The sequence below is a fragment of the Alligator sinensis genome, unplaced genomic scaffold, assembly GCF_000455745.1.
Source record: "Alligator sinensis unplaced genomic scaffold, ASM45574v1 scaffold72_1, whole genome shotgun sequence".
NCBI lineage: Eukaryota > Metazoa > Chordata > Crocodylia > Alligatoridae > Alligator > Alligator sinensis.
This window is the reverse complement of record NW_005842547.1, coordinates 733,013-755,382: the sequence shown is the minus strand read 5'-3', so window position 1 is coordinate 755,382 and position 22,370 is coordinate 733,013. Positions and strand designations below refer to the sequence as shown.

Sequence of the window (22,370 nt, the reverse complement as noted above, 5' to 3'; positions counted from 1 at the left end):
ATGTGGCTAACCTTGAGAGGGTTCACAGGAGGGCCACTTCTATGGTCAGGGGGCAGCAGGCCAGGCCCTACGAGGATAGACTAAAGGGCCTGAATCTATTCAGCCTCCTCAAGAGAAGACTGAGAGGGGATCTGGTGGCCATCTATAAACTCACCAGGGGGAACCAGAGGGAAATAGGTGAGGCTCTGTTCCCCCGGGCACCACCTGGGATAACAAGGAATAACAGCTACAAATTGATTGAAAGCAGGTTCAGGCTTGATATTAGTAGGCATTACTTTATGGTTAGGGCTGCCAGGCTCTGGAATGAGCTCCCAAGGGAGGTGGTGCTCTCCCCTAACTTGGGGGTCTTAAAGAGGAGGCTGGATAGATATCTGGCTGGGGTCAGACTTGATGATCTGTTCAGGTCCCTTCTGACCCTAGAAACTATGAAACTACCCTAGAAACTATGAAACATGTCATCATGACTGAAAAAATTCTTTTCCAGTCTGTTTTTCCAGTCTGAAAGCCTGACTTCAGTCTAAAGAATACAATGCTGTGTAATCTGTAATCAAATACTAACCAGCTATGCTAAAAATAGAAGCTAGTAAATGTGATTAATAATGGTAATACCTACCTGTTATAAATCAGATTATATTTTTCATCAGTAAATCTCAAAATACGTTACAAAAGCAGGCAAGCACAACTATCCCCATTTTACAGAAAAGAAAATCAGTAATTACGTAGTCCTGAGCTCTTGTAAAACAGAATTTGCAACAAGTGATTAATCTACTCTGTCTTTCTGCCTTACTTCAGACTAACATGGGGCTACCACCATAGGAAAAATAGGTTTGGTTGCAGGTAAGAAGCAATGGTCATGCTTGAAGTACCTGTTCAACTGGGCCCAAATGGCTTTCTTCTATTGAAATGCTCTACGGGTGATTATTATGCAAAATATGAAGGATGAGAACCTTTCCTGGATAAGGTTTCAAGAGGATCACTGCAGCAAACCACCCCCCAACCCCCCACCCCCAAGACCAGCAACATGTTTTTTAGAAATAACAGAAATGTGAGTGTTATTTTGAAATAACTCCTTCCTCCCTCTTCCCCTACAATCCAAGTGCATAAAGGTGGAGGACACACTCAATATGTAAGGATTAGAAACTGTCTGCAAAGGGTACAACCCTATTATGGGAGATTCATAAGAGGAGTATTTCTTTAAGCGCAGTTCTCAACATGAGGAACTCATAGTCCATGCTGAGTTTCTTTTAGCATCAGAAAAGGACTGCAGTGTTAGCACTGCAGAAAAACTCCACTACTGGCTATTCAGATATTGTGTGGTGCTGCTAGTCATTTAAAGTTACAATCTGTTACCTATACCAAACAAATGTGTTTGTGCCTTTTATTGCCTGTCACTCTGTGATGTTAGTAACATTCCATTTTAATTGGAATGTCATTTTAAGGTTAAATACAGCTGACAAGACAGCACAGAACACCCGTACGTATACTAAAATGACAAAGTCTTCCCGCTGATTAGAGAACAGGGAAGGTGGGTCCGGGTGTGGGAATGCCTGAGGCCAAATCATCTTCCCTCCACAACAACCACAGGTGTCTCAGCAAGGGAAGTTTTAATTGGGGAATAAAAATCCTTAGAAATATAAAACTGAAATTATAAAGGAAGAATTGGCACTTTTTGATCCAAACAAATAACTGCCACAACAGTGTAAGTTGTGGCTTTGGCATGTTCAAACTTATATCTTTGTACATAATGCCTCAATGTTCTCCAAGCTGGGGATATTAAAATAGTTGAACAAAGTCCTCTTACACTCTTTGGACTTTCCAGTTTATTCTCTGGTGGTAAAAAGAAGGAAAAAAATCTTTGGTGACATCTAGCATGTAGACAAATTAAAACAATATATTTCTGGGAAACTGTAGTTAAAAGGATTAAAGCAATAACACACACAAAAACAACACAACTTTGGTATAATGCTGGTGGCTAAAATAACCCATTAATTGTCTTTGGGGAAGAATCTTCCAAAATTCCTTGGCAAATAAAGAACATTTAATATAAAACAATCTAATGACATTTTTTTATTGTTTCAGTGTAAACACTTGAGACCAATCAGGCTAAGATAAAACATAAATGTCTTTTCATAATTATTGTATTGGTGTTATCCTACCCAACCTGAAATAACTGTGTTTATTACAGAACTGATACCAATGTGGATTCCATACTATAAGTTACAAAGACGTTTTCCCTTCTCCACTCCAGTACTCTTTTACTTCATTTTTCAAACTCTTGGCTTCCATACTCCATGTTTAACAGGAACACAGGAGGTATTAGGTTACTCTCTTTTCTCTCCCTCAACCCCTGGTAGGACCATTTCAAACAACGTTGTCAAACAGCAACCATAGTGCTCCCCTTGGTTATATCCAGTCTATGTTTACTCTCGGGGTAATGTTTATTGTTTAAACATCATGGAGTTAAACTATTTCAGCACAACTGGTTGATGATAACCAGAGCCTCTTAATCACAGTTGTATCACAGATGCATCATCCTTAAAACACAAAGCTCCTATGTAGTTTAGAACAACTCAAGGAATGAGATTAGATATGTTTAATTTTCAGGTTCCCATATAAGAAATTTTGAACTTGTTTTATATCAAGGTCAGTTCAAATTCTGTTTTAACTGTGTGCTTACTCAATGGACTACTGTATCATTGGTTTCCTAATCAAATAATGAAAGCTAGAATTACAAACATTTATTTTCATTTTTCTATTCTCATAGATTATTTACCCAACCGACTGTAGTATTTTTACATTCAGCATCACATCAAGTTTAAAAAACAATAATAAGACATTTGCATAAACCACAGAATTGCAAATCCAAGTTCTGTGTTGTTAATGCTTTAACTAGCTGTACTGTTATGTTTGGTGGTTTTACAATCATATAATGTCAGTTGCTTTAATATTAGATGACTTCTTGAGTAGTGGCACAATATCTTAAAGACTCGTGAACCCAGTGGCTGAAACTGGAAACTAATTCAACAATAAAAATTGTGGAACTGATGACATAAGAACAATTTAAACAAATCTGGCCAGTGGGGGCCCAGGAGTAGGTTGTAGAAATGTGACTGTGGACCTGAAGGAGGCAGTCTTTTTCACTGAGGTCTTTTTGGAGGCTAAGTTAGAATGTGGGAAAGTTCTGGCTGTGCAGAAGGGGAAGCCCACCACTGCCCAGAAGTCAAGCACGAAAGATGATTGTGGAAGTGAGCAGCACTTTACTTCCTGCAATAACAAGTGTGAGCTAAGCAATCATGAGCCATGGAATTGAGGCCAGAATAGGCATAACAACTAGATGCTATATTAGACCTGGGGACAAGAGACTCTTCAGTCTGTTTTTCACAGGGCCACACTTCTCAGTGGTCACTGGTGCTGGGATTATGCCCTCATGGAGTATTACAGAGTCCTAGAGAAGCAGGGCTGGGAGGGACCTCCAGGGGTCGTGTAGTCCAACCCCCTACCTGAGGCAGTACCATCCCCATCAAAACCATCATGGATGTGGACAACATTGAGAGGGTCCAGAGGAGGGCCACCCGCATGATCCGGGGACAGCAGGGCAGACCCTACAATGAGAGGCTACAGGACCTGAACCTGTTCAGCCTTCACAAGAGAAGGCTGAGGAGGGACCTTGTGACCATTTATAAACTCACTAGGGGGGACCAGAAGGGTTTGGGGTAGACCTTGTTTCCCCTAGCGCCCCCCGGGATAACAAGGAATAACGGCCACAAGTTGTTGGAGAGTAGGTTTAGATTAGACATCCATAGGAACTACTTCACATTTAGGGTGGCTAGGATCTGGAACCAACTTCCAAGGGAAGTGGTGCTGGCTCCTACCCTGGGGGTCTTTAAGAAGCAGCTTGATGCCTACCTGGCTGGGGTCACTTGAGCCCAGTTTCCCTCCTGCCCAGGCAGGGGGTCGGACTTGAAGATCTACAAGGTCCCTTCCGACCCTACTTCTATGATTCTATGATCACATACAACCATAATCTAAGCTTTACACAAGACTACCATTAATCCTACCACAACATAGACCTAACACTCTAACCTGCCACACGTAAAGCAGAGGAACCGCATTCAATCTGGGGTCTCTGAGAGAAATTCTCAAATGCTGCCTCAGAACCCTGAGTAATGGCCATTGCGGTTTTTCTTCCCTTCTTCCCCCACTGCCGCCTTTTCCCCTGCTTCTTATTTTAGTCATGACAACTGAAGCCCCAAGTTTAGTGGTGGGCCTGAGGTCATTGGGAGGAGGGGGTGGGCAGCATTCATCTGGAGCCATGCTTATGCAGCAGCTATGGCAGCTGTGCTAACATGTCCTGCGGGCCACAATTGAACTATTCACAGGCTGCATGAAACCTACAGGCCACCAGTTGGACTACCTTGTTGCAGATGATGGCATACAAGATGCAATGGCTATACAAATTCAACTCTAAAATAATATTAAATTTCCAAGTAATAACTTTAATTTAAGATTCAACAATTTTCAAAGGGAGGTAGTAGACTCACTGTTTTCAAAATCCATCTGAATAAGACACTACTCAGCCCATCTACAAATATATCACAATTCCTTTTTATCATTTCCAACTGTTTTGTTCACAAAGTAATAATGCTTTCCTAATGTACAGCGATTCAAAATATTGCTTTTAGTAATGTGCATAACTTCTATATCCATCCATAAGTACAGGGAATTGCATTACAATCTCATAAACACAGTAAGAACTAAGAAGTATTCCTCAGCATTCTGTGAGAAATGTTGTCATCTAACTAGTAAGGTTACATATTCATTTACCAAAAAAAAAAAGCAAGAATGCATTTGTAAGCTACTTACTAGTGTATGTGAGTTGAAATCCTTGGTCTGTATCAGATCCATTAGTATTAAATTCTATCCACAAGTGGTTAGAAGTGCTGTTAAGGATCACTCCCATCATTTCATTTTTGGTGAAGGCTCCCAAAGGACGTGAAAAGCTGTCTTTTCCATCATACACCTTATGTAAACAAAATCAAAACATGAAACTCTGTACATACTTGAATTTTGAGGCATTTCAATTAGTTTGGTTATACTTAAACAATGATTTCAAGAAATTCTCTTAATATTTTTAAAACTAGTTTTTAAATAAACTATTATATTTTCAGCTTGGAGACAGATATTATTTTTAAAGGTCTTTCTTGGCATTTCAATTCAGATGATAGATAAGAATATGCTACCCACCAATGATTTGCTTTACATTTTATACTTCACATTTTATATGGATAGATATAGATACAGATATAGATTATATGCTATAAGCACTTCTACAGCTCAAATGCATTAGCTTTTGTGAGATTATTTGGAATGATATTAATATTTATACATGGATCTATCTACAGAGGCTTCATAACCATGACTTCTTTCATAATCCACTCACAAAGGCTGAAAAGGTTTGTGACATTTCAGTCAAGGGTGTCTCTTCTGAAATCACTGTTGGAATAAGAGGGGAGAGAGATAAAACTGTCTCCCACTCTGCTTCCTCCTGTCTGAATATATTACGAGCAGGGATGAGGTACTAAGCCAACCTGTCACCTTTTATTTCAGACTCTTAGCCTGAGGTAATTTGTGTCTCTTAATAAGTTATAATAAAATAATTATTGTATTTGATACCACATCAGACAAATATATTCTTCTATTTACAAAGTGCAGAAATGTTCCTATTTAGCAATCATGATTTGACCAGAAAACTTGAAGGTAGGCCAGACTAACCTGCATTAACCTCAATGCTTTAAAAATGGTTCAATCAAAGGTAATACACTTCTGACTGTTTGTGAATACAGAACTCCACACATGATATAGTACTTACTTGTGGGGGTTTGTTTCATTTCCCTCTCCTCTAGTGTAAAATATTTGAGGCAATGAGATCCTCAAATGGCCTGTGATATTTTCAAGGACCACTAAATGAATTCAATAAACCAAATACATAAAACAAATCCTTCTTCCTATTTTATAAATTGTATATACTTTCAATATGGTTATAATTAAAAATGTGTTTGTGCACAGTATGTTTTAAAAAAAAACAAACTTAGCATTTGCTATCTTCCATGGAGCAGCAGGGCTGAAATGTTACTGTAGTTATGAGGGTCAAGGAAAGGTATGAGGTGCAAGGATTTATGTAGTCTCTTTTATTGGAACAACTGAATAGTCAGAACAAAATGTTGAATAAGCTTTCAGGTAGCAAATGCCCTTCCACAAGTTGAAGGAAGGGGAAGACACAGGCTGAGTTAAATTGCAAAGAGAAGACTCCATGAAAATACAAACAATTGGCTTGGAGGGATGGAGAACTGTGAACTGGTGGGAGTAAAAAGGTATTATTGTCTTACGACAAAAAGGTATTATTGTCTTATGACAAAATAAGAGAGAGGTAGATATCTGTGTTAGACTAAAGTCAGGCAAAAGCAGGGTATAGATGCACCTTATAGACTAAGAGTAAGTAAGTAAGGGGGCAGGTGGTGCAATGGTAATTTGTAGCTGTTGCTACAGGGCTGGGTTGGGGTTGTGCTCTGTATTCCAGGCTGCAGAGAAGATGAAGCCTGCTGGCACCAGAGCAAATGTAAGGTGCGATGGCAGGAATGGGAGGGTGAAGTAGCACATGGGGGAGACTGGGTGTGGTGGGGGCCCAAGGCTGCAGGGGAGGAGTGGTCCAGGGGTGTTGCAAAAGCAGGCAGAAGCAGGCAGCAGCTGTGGTTCCAGCTCTGATCCAGTGTTGAGGCCAGAATTGAAATTGCAGAAGCTGCCTGCCCCTACCACTTCATACCTGATTTTAAGACAAGGGGCGTCCCACCCACCCCCTGTTAAATGGGGTATAAAAATGGTCTTTTAGTCAAATAAATACAGTAACACATTTTCTGATGTACTGTATTTACTTAAATCCAAGACAACATTTTTTCTCAACCAGAACAAGGGGGGAGGAAGGAAAGTCTCATCTTAGATGTGAGTATCAGCCAGGGACAAGTGGTGCCTCAGGTTCAGGTTTGGACCCATGTTCAGGGCTGAAACCAGAGCTGAGCTGCTGCCTGCCCCAGGCCAGAACTGCTCATTTGGCAAGGATGGGGGCATGCAACCAAGAGGAGTATTGGGTAGACTACAGTGTAGTGGTAGGGGAACCTGGAGCTTGGACAGCAATTTGAAGGGAGATACACAGAGGGGAAAGGAGTAAAGGGAAAGACGCCAGTGGGGAGCAGGGGCTTGGGGGCAGGGAGTGGGAAAGCAAGCACAGGCAAAGGGGCAAGGGGTGGGATGCATGTGCAGAGGGGTGCATAGTGGGAGGCAAGCACAGACATAGGGCAGCAGGGGAGCAAGGGGCAAGGGTCTAGCTTCTTGACTCCCACTGTTGTTTTCCCTAACACAACAGTGGAGGGGATGATTTAAGGTGACATTCCACTAATTAGAAATGTACATACAATAAATGTATAGTTCCCCACACATAGAATAAAATTATTGTGGGGCAAGATGGTGGGGGGTCATCTTATATTCAAACTCACTTGGAGTCAAGTAAATACAGAACATTTCTGGATCCATTGTTTCTCATGATTGTTGATTGTTGTGGTGTTGGGGTCACACTAACATGTTGTACATTTGTTCTTAAGGCAGACTGTGTCCCCAGGGGACACGCATCAAAATAAGATCATCCAGTTTCTGTTTAGGAATGTGCTTTTTATGCTGGTTCTATGATGTTTTGCCTATTTTTATTGGATTACTTTTATTTATTGATATCAATACTACAATTATTATATATATATGTGTGATCAGTTTATTAATCTTTAAAAGAGAAAACTCAACTGTTATCTAAAATTATACAAGCCTCCCCCCCTCCGATGTATATACAACAGGAGTTCAGGACAGTTGACAGTTTTTTAAAGAAACTGTATTAAAATGTAAACACAATCTATTCTGATGCAAAGAAAAAGCAGGAAGCATCATAAGCAGGGGTCCACCCAACTTGAGGAGCCGAATGAACAATTTCACAGGAAAATCACAGGGTCGGCTGCCATTTTTGAGGGTATATTGTGGTGGGGCCTCTCCATAGCTATGATAGGCTGAGGACCCCTAACAGCTCCTTCCTCCTTTCCCCCCACTGCTCATTGGTGGTGAGCTTTCCATCATATGGCCTTACCCCTCACCACTGATTGCCTGAGAGGGCTGTCCTACATTCAGTCCCACCCCTCACCTCTAATTGGTGGAGAGGGGTGAGGCCACACAGTAGGCATCCCTCTCAGCCAATTAGTGGTGGGGGCAGCAGCCATCTTGCCAACAGCCCTTTATGGTGTCAGATCCACTCCCCTCTTCCCTCTGGTGGGTTACAGCAGCGGGGAGGAGTGTTGGATTCTACTAGGGAGTTAACATTTTATTTTCAGTAAGTTTTTTTTCCCCATGGATTTTGTGAAGATCACCAGATTTCATGAAATCTGAGCAATCATGATTTAGGTAGGTCCCTAATCATAAAAGATCAAATCATGAGTTCATCTCTGCTGTGAACTGAAGAAATACTTGTCCAAAAAAGTGTAAGAAGACAACAAGAGAGAGTTGTTTAGCTACTAAATGTGGAGAAAAAAACTAAAAGCAGATGATATGCAGAGTGCTGAGATGTTTAATACCTTTAAGCCTTCTCTAAAAAGGTTAATTGCAATAAGATAACTGTCACAAATCAGCTTCACTGAAAAAGATATAAGAACTCATGCTAGAATAAGAAGGAAATTAGATGGCTGGAGTACTTGGGGAAAAGGCCAAAGAAACCTCAGAATGATTAACAATTATATTTTAGAACTCATGGATTACAGATGAGTAACTAGAAAATTGGGAAAGGCGCACAATGCCTGTCTTTAAAAGGGAAAAAAGAAGGGCCCAGACAATTACAGCCTATTTTCAATTCCTGGAAATGTATTGGAATGAATAATCAAGCAATCTATTTTTTAATAGATAATAAATTAGTAACAGCCAACACAGAATGTTCAAGAACAGATGACGTTAAGCCAACCTAATTTATATATGTGACAGGATTAAAAGGCTTCTGGATCAGGGAGCAGTAATAGTTATGTCATCCTTTGACTTCAGTAAGGGTTTTAACACTATCTCACATGCTGTTCACAAGAGCAGGTGAAATCTTCACATGACTAGTGATTTGCCTGCTTCTAGTTCTGTGTTTTCAACTTTCAAGGGGACTAATTTTCTGAAAGTGCTGAATATATAACATCTGAAAATCAGGAATCCAAAGTCCCACAGGTTGTCTACTAGGGCTGTGTGAAGCTTCGGTCCCCAATTTGATTCGGCATAGATTCAGCCCAATTTAGTGACCAAATCTCCAAATCCAAATTGAATCAGGAGACCCTTAAATCTCTCCAAATTGAATCGGAACCCTCCAAATTGACTTGGAGAAATTTGGAAAGATTTGGTGATTCAGACATAGACACAGCTTTAAATATTTTTTCTATATATGTCAAGGTACCAGGCAGCTCATGAATGCTGCAATACTGGGGTGGATGGAGCATCCCACAGGAATGCAGGGGGCTCCCCAGAGTGGTTGGCAGTATAAGCCGGAAGTGGACCAGCACTTCCGGTTCACTTCCAGGTCCACTGGGAAGAATGCTGAGCTCCCTCCCCCCGTGTCCCTCTGGCTCAGCAACTGGTACCTCCTGGATGTGGGGGAGCACCCGGGATCCCCCCACAGCTGATCAAAGAGCCAGCGGGGGAATTGGGGGGCTGGTCCCCAGTGTGCTCCCTGGCAGACCCAGAAGTAGACCAGAAGTATTTATGGTCCACTTCTGGGTTTGCCACTGAGCACGCAGGGGGGCCCCCTGCGCTCCTGTGGGACACTCTATCTGCCCCAGCATCACAGCAGGCATGCGCCATGCCTGGTACCTCAAGGTATGTAGAAAAAACATTTAAAGCTGCATCTATGGCCAAATCACTGATTCTCCAAATCAACATTGAATCTTCATATTTGGATTTCACTGAATTGAATAGGGGACAGTAATCCGAATCAACTAATCAAATCATTATCCTCTATTTGGGCTGAATCTGAATCTAATACAGCCCCTTTTGCACACCTCTGTTGTCTACTCAAAAATGGAAGCAATAACATTATTGATAATTTTTCAAAAACTTAGCCCTAAGACTTTAGATGGTATTTTATGCTATATGTGGTGTATTCTAAATGTACAACAGAGTGCATTTATCTTTGAAAGCCAGGGTTTTAAAAGTATATGGCAGTAAGATGCTTAGGAGATTTTGAAAATCCCACTGTGTACCCCTTTGTCCTTAGGTACATAAATGTCAATAATACCCTTGATCATAATGTTTATCTAAACCTTTAGATATGTAAATACCTTTAAATATCTTACCTTGACAACCCTACTCATTCTCATGCTTTTTTTGTAATTTAATGTCCTTGATTAACAATCTCTAATGTTTAAACTAAATTATCATGCCTCTAAAATGATGATGTAATTGCTTGGCAGCTGCCCTGGTGTCATTCGAGCTATACACTATTTATAACCATTGATTTAGACAGACTTTGCAAGTACATGTATAGCAAAAGCAATGTTAGCCCATAAACCAAGATATATATCCAGAATAAAAAAAAATGCCTAAGTACCTTTTTAAGACCATAGACTATTGCCAGCCCTCACAAAACAAGGTTATTCCAGCTACATGCTCTTAACATAATACAATCTTCTTTTTCTTATCACTGGAAGCAAAATCATTGTTTATATCTACAGTTTTCAATTGTTCTGAATTACAAAGATACACATGTCCTAATTAAGACTTACTTTCCACACTAATCATGAAGAGGGAGATTTTCAAAATGCTGTACTGAGTTAGATAGATGCTTCCTATATATCTTATTAGGACTTGCATTAGATCCTTATGAAATGCCTTGACATTTCACCCTAAACAAATGGTCATACTTTACACTTTCATGAGATGTTACTTGAAGATATTTTCCTTAAGAATTTGAGAACATGTGGATTTTAAGGAAAAATATAGAATGATTAACTTCTTACTTATTTCAACACATTCACCTGATGCAGAAGACGGTATACATATTTTCAAGTAATGAAAACAAATATCTTGAATTATTAACTACAGTTACTTATTTTTTGCCATTTGGATTTCTTGTTTAATTAATGCAAAACTCAGATTATTCTAAAATATGCATAAATATGATCCATTGATAAATAAATATAATTGAATAAATGAGTAAAAAGTCAAACAGTCTCACTTACCTTATACCAACTGTTGCTCTTTAAGATGTATTATCCATATCTATTGTAGCTCTGGAGAACCAACAACCCAAAATATGACATAGGTGTTTTTTGTGTGTTTAGTGTACCTGAATACAGCTTTCCAATAGTCTTGAATTCTTCATTGTTCAGAACAGTTGGAACCTTGGTGTCCATAGAAGATAATTGGCATTGCTCAGCCAAATAAAGAATTTCATCAATCTGGCTACATGCATTAATCTGTTAACTGTATTTTCTGAAATAATGTTTTGAATCTCCATACATAAGCTCATTAACAGTGTCTGTGCTGCAGTGTGTACTAAGGGCTTGCTGGGGTGGAGAAAGTTTTCCTTGCTCTAAGAGATTAAGTCCAGTGGACGTAAAGAAATTAGAGATAGTGTGGACAAGTTAATCAAGTTAGGATACCAGAATGGTCTCATCAAGTCTGGAACTACTGTAATTGTTACTACTAACTGCTGTCCAAGCTTTTTTAAATTCCTCAGTGTTAGGGAATATGTAGGTTGGCATAAATTGTCCCTTGAGATGATAGGGTGCTAGGGTGAGGAAGGCATCAAACAGACAGTCTGGGCATAGACTTTTTCTCAATCACAAACTCTTGTTTATTTCTGTTCTGTGCAGATCTATGGATGATTGATTCTATTCAAGAAAGGTATTTTGCATATTGGAGTCCTTGGGTTTCTTTCAGTGACCTTTTAATAATTGCCTGCATGGCTGTGCTAAGGGATAGTGTAGGCACGGCAGGAGCAGAGCTACTGAGAAGATTTGGTGGCATATACACCAATTTCAAACGTATAACAGATGTGTAAGAGGGATTGTAGAATGAGATTTTCTCCCTATCTGATACATAATTGGCATGATCTGCATTTATACCCTGATATTAAAAAGGCCTATTAAATTGTCTTGAGTGAAAACATATTTACTGGAAGTTGCATCTCTGCAAGTCTATAAGGCCTGGAATTAGTGATATTCCATGTGAATTTCCTGGCTGAGCACTGAGTCATACATCAACAACATTTCAGTGATGTGTAAAGAATGGTATTCCTTTGACTACCCGAGCAGATTATTCCAGAGTTTCTTGAGGCAGGTGAACTTAAATTAAATGGTCTATTACCCCATTCTATGTTATATTTGATAGGCTTGTTTTGGTACCTATCTTTGAAAAAAAAAATGGGAATCAGTTGGGACTGTCTCTGTCCCCATCCCTTTCTTTCTATCCCTCCATCTTTTCCAATATCTCCTAACTTCATCATATCACTCAATATCTGTATTATATTTTGCAGACAACATATGGGACAAACTGCTTTTTCTTTATTTATTAGAGTAGCTTTTACAGTGAGCTAACACATGCAGTAAGGTAATTTCAATTTGACCTTATAATCATTAAATAGATGGAACTGTTGTTGGAGTGATCAACATAAAAATAGCAATATCAGACCAGAAGGGTAAATAGTTATTTCTGTCATGTAAACAAGAACATCATGAGAACAAAACAACTGGAAATTCAATAACTGAATTCTATGTTACTCAATGATTTATACAAGTACCTGATATTGAGACATTAGAAAAATAAATCCCAAGCAATTATTTAGCTTATGACTGATAATTTAGATAGGATTTATGGTGTTATCTGATTTGCAAAACACAGTAACAATTATTTAAAAAGGGCAGAACAAGAAGTAATGAGAGAGATTATATTATAACTGATTTTCAAAGTGTATAGAAATGAAGTTCTACATATTTCAATGGAATTACAGAGGAAGGGAAGTCAATCAAACTATCTCTAACTATAGTTCAGGCTCTTTGTTACAGTGGTATAGGTTACACCATAAAGGTTCATGTTTAAAGTTTTCTTTTTATCATCACTATGAATAATACTTATAAAGATTTTAAGATTGATTACTATATTTTCTTGATACCACTTAGCTAGGATTTAAGTTACATGCTGAGTAGAAGGAAGGCAAAAAGTATCAAAGTTAGAGTATTGATTTCTTGTGTTAAGTACCCACTGTAGAAGGCAGCGGACAGTGAAAGAGAATTTCTTTTACCTTAACAATATCTCCCTCATGCAGCTGAAAGCTCCTGGCTCTAAGGTGGATCCCTTTTCCAGCTTCTGTTTCAATTTTATAGATACATTCATGGTTGTTGTCATAATTAGATGGAAAATTTGGAGACAGCAATATTCCTTCATTTCCAGAGACACTTGCTCCACATTCAGCTAAAGAAAATATGCACATTGAAAAAAAAGTGAATTATCCATTTCAAGAGAATAAAATAATGTTTATTTTCAAACCTGACATTAAGTCCCTAAGATAACATATTAGAGACTATCTAGAGAAATATATTGCTCCTGGACTTTTTTTTTCTATTGACATAAACTATCAAAGAAAAACAATAATTTGCTTTCAACAGTATCTTAAAGGGTTTATTTACCACATGCTTGATTTTTTTAGATTGAGGGATATCCAGACCCTCTTGGTTTAATTGCCTTGGTTTCTCATTTATCTTTTGGTTAGCCCTCATTCACAATGTGAAACCCCTAATTACCCACAAGTTGTTTTAGTTTTATGCAGAGTAAGGGTAGCACTGATCATACTAGTGGGCATGTCTACACATGCAATTAACGTGACTGAATACACTGGCTTATTTTGAGCCATGGGAAACCAATCCCAATGTCACCATCTACACATGTGGTTAAGCACAGTGCAGCTGGATACAATTTGTGTGTCACAGGACTATCCAGCAGCACAGTAAATTAGTCTCCTGCACCCTAATTGCCACACGTGTAAACAGTGATGCTTTACTGTGCAGCAAGTTAGTCTGTTGCCCAGTAAAGTGTCTCATGTAGATGGACCCACTGATTCCCTGTTCAGCCTAGTACTAGAAAGAGTGGAGAGTCAAATATTATAGTAAAAGAATTTGACCTTATAACAAATGGTATGCCTTGGCTTCTTAGAAAAGTTTTTTTCTATTGAGAATAAAGAAGCTGCTGACAGGTCACAATAAAATCAAGCTGCTCTCATCCTTCATAGCCAAAAGGTAGAGGAAGGTTTTTTTCCAAATAGTCAGAAAACAATTAAAGAAACTTTGCCTTACAGCAGTAAAGGGATTTTGACTTCATTGCTCTGCTGCATTGGTTTATGTGGAGGAAAAAGGTACTGTTATGGGCCCAAGCTTGTTTTATGACTGAAGAGTAAATAAAGGTTAAGATCTAGTAAAAACACAAATGGTAGTTTTAATCTCTAACTCTGGCAAAGGAAAATATGGGATACAGTTTTGAAACAAATAATTAGAATACTGGTGGGGGGGGGTAAATAAAACACTTTGAAAGACCCAAACTACTATTTACCTTACAGTCAAACTAGTACTTAGGTGTTACAATTACTCTGAAATGTCACAGAATACATTTATTCAATATTGAGACATATATAGCAGGCAAAATAAATTGCAAAAGTATAAAAGGTTTTGGTCTGAGTAAAAAATCCTAAGCTTGAGCCAAACCTACTGTATTTTATTTGTAGTAATAGCTAAGAAATTTAGAATCTTCCAGGAAAAGGTATTTTAAATGCCATGAATGAATTTGCTTAAAGGCATATATTCTAAATACATTTTTTCCTATGGATTTAAAATGGACTCTTAGTGTATGTTACCAAAAACTGCAAGAGAGGAAGAGTGAATATATTGCCTGAACCCTACATTTTAGATATTTTTATTCTGCTCAGAAAGAATGGAGGAGAGCAACTATGGTTTCACCTGTGAAAAATCAGCAGTGAAGCTCTAGTGTACTGTGCGCCTTCCTTTACTTATCCCAGTAAGATCCTGAACTATTTTTTTCCTTAGTCTGGGGATGAGGAAACAGAGGGCATCAGAGTCTTCCTCACCAAATTTTGTCAAGCAAAGTGCTCCTGATATTTCCAGCCAAGTTTAAAACTACTTTGTATTACTTACATGGTTTAAAGAACCTTACCAGATGGGAAAAGCCATCTCTAAGTGTCTATTTTGATGGATGAGTCAGAACTGATAACTCAGTGTATATAAATTTTACAAGTCTAAGCAAATCAAGGTATCCTTCTTGGACAAAAGACATAGCAAATACGTAACAGATATTATAGTACAGAGGATCATATATATGTGTGTATATATATATATATATATATATATATATATAGATAGGTTATATAAGGTGTGTGTATATCCATATATATATATATATGTATATGTATGAGATCCTGTATAATACCTGTTACATGGGTAACAGATAGGTCTTTTGTCAAGGGAAGATACCCTGATATGAGTAGGCTGTGGAATTAATTTGTATGTATAGTCTTATTTAGTATATGTAGTCTTATGTGTGTGTATTAAATACTATAATATACAGCCAAGTAATATTTACAGTGATATAGTACTTTATTTGATATATAAATAATGTATACATATATATTACTTATATTTATGAGTAATTAATGAAGTTGACTGAGAAAAGCTCAGGTATTCTGTACATGTGTTCTGCAACAGGTATCTGCCCAGATAAAGATCTGTATCCTTGAGGAATAAAAATCTTTGTTCCCTTAGGCACGTTTTATATCCATTCTCTACCTTCTTCAAAAAACAAAAACTTACTTGCTGGAAAAAAAATCTTTATACTGTTTCTACATTATTGTGAGTTTTGACTCTATGATTGAATTGTAACCTGCAACAGGTACACGTGTCAATAGCTATAAACCTCTGCTGAGAAGTAATTTAAAATCAACACTGGACTGAGACAGAATAAGAACAGCAATTAGGAACCTATTAAACATAGTTCCCAATTAGAAAGATGAATTATACAATGATTCTGAAATACTTGCAAAGAAAAACCATTCCTGTTGTTATTGTTATTTTATAAGGATCATCATTTACAAGAGATTTTATTTCAGATATGGATACTTAAATTTCCTGCTCTGAAGTGTTGAGAGTCCAAAGATAGATACAGGGACTAGGGATTGCAAACAATAAGTTGGGAAATAGGAGGATGGATGATGAGGGCTACAAAAATAAAAAAAAATTACCAAGTTGTCATGATCACTTTGTTTTCCAATGTGTGTTCTATAACATGAACAGATTCTTTCCCTCTCTCTGGACCCCACTGGTTTTCTAAAATTGCAGCCCAGGTCAAAACGACCCTTTCCCAACACCCAAAGCATCCAAGGCTAATCATCCATCATCCCTAAAGCATCCAATCACCCTCTCTCCACATGGCACACTATCATCTGAGGCAGCCCTCTGGCAGAATTGCAAACACACCCAACACCCTGCCATGGTACATCACTTTCCTTCAACAGCAGTCTCCTTCCCTATCATGCCAGAATTCAGCTCCTATCTTCTGAAAATATAGCTGCCAATGACTTTACTATCACAAACAGTCCTGAAGGGAATGCCCTCATGCCAACTGTTACTGATGAGAACTGAGTATCCTTTGACTTGCTGGGATATAGTGTTAGGGGGAAATTGATCAAATGAAAGGATATGAAATCTGTGGCTAAGCTTCTCTCACTCCTACCCCTAAAAGCCATTAATTTCTTAGTCTGTCAGCTCAGACTGGCTTGCTCATTTCCTTGACCAGTTTTTTACAGCACATCAAGATGCTTCTGATGAAGTTTTTGGTTCCAAGGTTTTCTCCCTTAGCTACAGAAACCTACCTTTTCCTGAATCCACATAAACAGCAAAGGTAACAGGGAAAATTTGGGGGGTCTTGAGTCCTCAAGGTAGAGTATTCTCTTCAACTGTGAACTATGGCTTAGACGATTAGGCATCACAAAAAATGAGCATTACAATCTCTCATTTCTAGGCACCTGGAAGAAGCATGTAATCCACAGCCCTATGCTAGGCAGTCTAGTCTTGCCATCAAATGCATGGGAGAAGTCAGTGTTTCAGAATGGCACCCTCAAAAGTGGACTACTGAACAGACCCACAGACGGAGGATATTTCTCTCTGAACCTTAACATATTTTCCTCAGCATCTGTGGTGGCAGGAGTCACTGATCTTTTCTTTCCTTTTTGACACAGAAGGCAGTATACCCACCACACTATTATGTAGTATCAAACTCACATTGCACACCTCAGAGCTCCTCCACATTAAATATAGGAACTCCAGCTTCAGCAGGGAAGAGGAGCACATGAATGTAAGCATGACTCCCTGCCTAACGGTTACAGTATTCACCAGGACAAGGAAGTTCTGGGTGCCAATCCCTGATCCAAGGGCCGATTCAGAATTTTATTTATTCATTGTTTGATGTAAAATACATAAACAGTCCTTGGAGCAGCAGCTGGAACCCTGGACTTGCTCCTGGTGAGTGCCAAAACCAAAATGTTGGTTGCCAACCTTTTGCCCCCATGGGCTAGACTTTGCAACTCCCAGCATCCTGCTGCAGGCTGACAATTTCTGTCCCCTGGAGAGCTCAAGTCACCTGTGTTTATGGTGAAGATAGTCAGCCACTCTGCAGCAAGGTAAGTACAGGCACAAAAGAACAACTGGGGGCACTATAGGACTGTTTCTTGCACAGGGGTAAATGACTTAGTACAGCTGTGTGCTACCCAATACCTATGCTGCCGCGGGCAAGGTTGGACCTTTTCACCAGCCGGATTCAGTACACAGGACACTGGTTGCTGATCCCTGTGCTAGAGAGCTATATTTTCTTGCATTTTCTCTCTCTTTCCCCATACCACTCAAAAATAAATATTTCATACTTTTATGCAAAATGGAATAGTTACAATAAGCCAGAAAGTACAGAACATCCTACTGCCTGGTGGCTAAGGCATCTCAAAGGAAGTGGGAAATATAAGATCCTTTCAGGCCAAGTATTTTGCATATGCACTCTAGCCATTCAGATATTATAAAGGAAGTGGAGTGGCTCCTCCTATGTCTTTGTGTGTGTGTGTGTGTGTGTGTGTGTGTGTGTGTGTCTTTTAATGGTACCTACCATTTTGTGCAAAGTCTGATTCAGGGGTCATGCTTTAAGATCACATACTGGATTAAATTTCTCAGGCAAGACAGGCAGAGGAATTTATAGTATGTGGCTCACAGTGGGCCTTAGACATGAATTAGTTTAGACTCAATCCAATCAGAATGGAGTCTCAGAATATGCAGAAGTAGAACTGCGAGTGCATGAAGAACTGAACATATGTATTTCTGATTAAGCACCTTCAGAGTTGGGTGTCAGATGAGTGAAGATTTAAAGGATCGCACATGATCTTAAAAGAATTATGGTTTGTAGCAAACACTTTGGGCCACAGCCCCAAATTGCTGCTCCACTTTTAGCTATATGCAAGACAATGAAGATGCATCAATTTATACTAATGAGGTCTGGCCTTCTGTTCTATAACATTTTTGGACTTAGACTTTTCAGTAATAAGTCCTTTAGGGCAGAGATGGGTTATCAGTCTGACACTGATCTGATGCTATAGAGTACTATGCACATGCACAAGGCTATGAAAATATTAATAACAACAACAGGAAGTGAGTCATTGAAAATCTACATCTGAGTACCATCTGTATTAGAAATTCTCTAAATATAACTTTATCAAATTATAGCATGGCGTTTTTTTGGGGGGGGTGGGTTTGTTAGTCTGTCTTCTCAGCTTTTCTTTCTTTTTCTTTTAAGATACCATCATCCACAGCAGCACAAATTGTGTAAAGAAAATAATATAACTCCTGAATAACTGATACAGGTCACTGGCAGTTTTCCTTTCATGTACAGAAACCTTTTTGCAGTGAATAATCAGTATAAGAACTGGTTCATGAAGGTATATAATTTTCATAGTGGAAGTAGCGATCTGGTTAATGGTACCTAAGTCTACCTACTAGCCTAAAGGGGAACGTCCTAGCCCTCACTTGCAGCAAAATATTAAATTAATACAAATGTGTTGCCACCTTATTAAAGTGTTTCAGAGTAAACACTACTTTCTGCAAGTAAATCCAATCACTGAGAGACAAGGGTTGTTTTATTAAGGAAATTGAGAAAACACATAAAAGTCTGTTTTCGGCCAACAGGACATAAATACAAACAGCTAGCAGGGAATTTGCTCTGAAGTAATCAACAGTGTGCAAACACCTTAGAAGTGCAAATAAAGAACCTAGCGTCCAAAAGGGCAAAAAAATCGGCTTCTTTAGATATGCTCTAGGAAGGGCATGGTGGGAGTCTGGTAGCTGGTTTACAATGGTTTTGAGACTTAAAAAATCTAACAAGAAAAGAAAGGAAAAAAAGGGAGGGGGGAGGGAGGGGAGAAAAATAAACAGCATGCTATCCCTGATTTAGCCTGAAAACTGAACTACTTTGTTTTTTTCAGACCATACAGATTCCATGTTGTATTTGATTTAGAAGGCGATGGATTTCTAAAATACAACTGTATATAAAAAGTAAGGGAGGATTTTTGGGCATGAAACTTTATTTAAACTGTAAAGAACATTATTGTTCAAGAGGTCTAAAAGCCTTCTCATGTCATATCTCAATTAGTTTCTTAATTTTAATGTGTGCTACATGTCCATTATTCAGATGTGGTATGATAAAGTATATATGAGTGTTTCATAAAGGAAAACTTGTGCTTTAGTGGTTTGTCATTTAAAAAAGAAGTACCTTTCTTGAAAATATTGTTAATCTCTGGTCTTCAGTCTGAGGACGAGGAGCAGGGAAGAACAGCCTCATCTTTTTCAGACTGGGAATGTCTACTCAGCAAAATGAAGGTGCCATATTAGTTTGTGCTAGCTTAATCTAGATAGTCTGGGTAACAGTAGCAGTGCTGATATGGTGTCATGGGTTTTAGCAGCTACTACCTGAGTATAAACTGTCTAGTTATCAGGGGTTCATAGTTTAATTGCTGACACATGATAAGCCTATGCCTCTGAATTTTCACTGCTGTTGTTCCCCATGCTAGCCAAATCAATCTAGCACAGGTGCATAGGCTACAAACACGCATTAAGTTTGCTGTGTAGATATTAGATATTATTGGTATGGTTCCAAATGTGATTATATATGTCATAACCCAATGATTTTTAGTGCCTCAGCACGTTGGAATTTTCCCGCCACATGGAGCTTTCTTTGCACGGTGGATTTCTCAGCTGCAGAGAGAAATCCCCGGTGCAAAAGAGTTCCCGCCACACACATGCAAATTCGTACCCCATTATTGGCTGATTCTAAATTATTCCTACGTGGCAGCTAGCAATTGGCTCGCTAGCTGTATAAAAGGTTAGAGCAGTTTCTGCCCAAGTTGGAGAACTCCGCATCCATCTCGTGGAGAACTCTGAGCGCGCTGTGGAGCCTAGCAAACTCCGCGTGTGTCTTGGAGGAGGACAGAGAAGCCTGATCAGCTCTTAGCCACTCCCCATCATAGTGTGAATTTGACGTATCCCCCGTGTGAAGCGCTCGTGGAGTCGTATATCGACGACTCATCTCGGTTCAGTTCGGAAGAGATCTCACTTGTGTTTGTTTGTGTGCAACTGCAACTCAAGCAAGTTTCCTCCCTGCACTGTGACCATCGGCAGTGTAAGTAAAGCTTTCTTTATACAACCAATATGCTGTCTCGCCTCTCCATCCACCAGCCCGCCTGACGTTCACTTAATTAACCAGCGTTTCCCTCGGTCGGCTCCACCCGGTCGAGACAATATACTCTTCAAGTCCATCAAGCCATGGAACTAGTATAAAAAAATCACAGGTCTCTTTTTGCAATAAGAGAGGAAGATGGCCATTTGAGACCTTCCACAGAATATGAAAGAAATCCTCTTATTGTGCAGAACCAGTTTCAGGGTCTTAAACTGCCTCCAGACAGTCCTTAGCATAGATTGATAAGGTGGTATAGCTAAGAAAAGAAAGCAACACTGAAACAATTATACTGTTTTGTCTCAATTGCTTGAACTGCATCCTGCAGCCACAAGCAGTGCCATGCAAGGTTAGAACATTCACCAGGACCCAGGCATCAGATGAATGGAGTTTACTAAAGTAGTCCAAAATTGACGTTTAAGTCTTATCTTTCCTATGCTGAGCAAAGTATGGCTAGAACACAGAGCTGAGCATACCTTCAGGTTATTTGTTTAGAATTCCAGTAAACATGATTTAAAGAAGTAAAAAAGAGACTATCAAGCAGTTTCTGCATATGAGCAAAAAATCTGTATAACAAACTAAACTCAGAAATAATGCTCAAATTGAAATGATCTGAAATATACTTTGTGTAAAAAAGAAGTAACAATAAAGTTATTTTAGGACAGTTTGTTTGAATGGTCTTTTTCATATATTTTGTCAAAAGACTTGAAGAAGGAGATTAAAGTGAAGGAACACATCAAATGTAAAATTTGGTCTGTAGCAAGAATTTATGACTAAGGCAAATTGCCTTTATTGTGATCTAAGATATATGCAGGGTCCTGGCTGCCTGCCTCTTTCCCTGCATAACCCCTCTCTTATTTGAGTAGTAAAGCCAATATCCCAATGACCTGGTGCAGTTTTTAAGAAACCATAATGATTTGAATAATGTGAGCAGCAGTAAGCCCAGACACCTGTCATATACTTTATCCTGACAAGATTAAAAGAGGCTGCAAATGAAAGCATAGGTCTTTTAGGCTTCCAAGATAATAAGAGCTCTGCACCACCCCATCACCTAGGATCTACTGAAAGATTTTTTGACATCAACAAAACTGTACTTTTCTTTTTTGCTTGATTGGTTTCTGGATCTACAGGTCACTAATACCAATTCTCACTCAGGCTCTGAGTGAATCTGTTCCCATTGTTTGCCCTCAGAAGATTGCATGATAGAACCCAAGATGATGGATTTTTTCCCTTTTAATCAAAATATGAGATTCATAAGTTCTTTGCTTTCCTTCTCTCTCTTCCAGTACCAGTGACTAAGACTAAGTACAGATGTTCAAAAAGCCCCTGGCAGAAGTGCTCTCTAACTATCATGCCTTACTTAAAGCACTAAAAGTTACAATGTGAGTAAACCAAACAGATGGTGGTGGGGGCTTGGAACCTTCCTACACTGGCCACTGGGGGAATGCCCACACACCTCCTAGGAGGCTGCCACAGTGGCCCCCCTCCCCCAACCC

General features: G+C 39.0%; 1 protein-coding gene across 1 annotated transcript in view; it reads right to left on the bottom strand.

Annotated features, from left to right (window-relative positions):
- Positions 1-22,370, bottom strand: part of LOC102386534 (CUB and sushi domain-containing protein 1) — a 796,348-nt gene that overhangs the window by 304,071 nt on the left and 469,907 nt on the right. Inside the window, exons 18-19 of the mRNA XM_006032113.1 lie at positions 13,352-13,521; positions 4,864-5,020 (exon numbers count right to left, since the gene is read on the bottom strand). Of these exons, the coding sequence (XP_006032175.1) occupies positions 4,864-5,020; positions 13,352-13,521 (327 nt within the window). The remainder of the gene's footprint in view (positions 1-4,863; positions 5,021-13,351; positions 13,522-22,370) is intronic.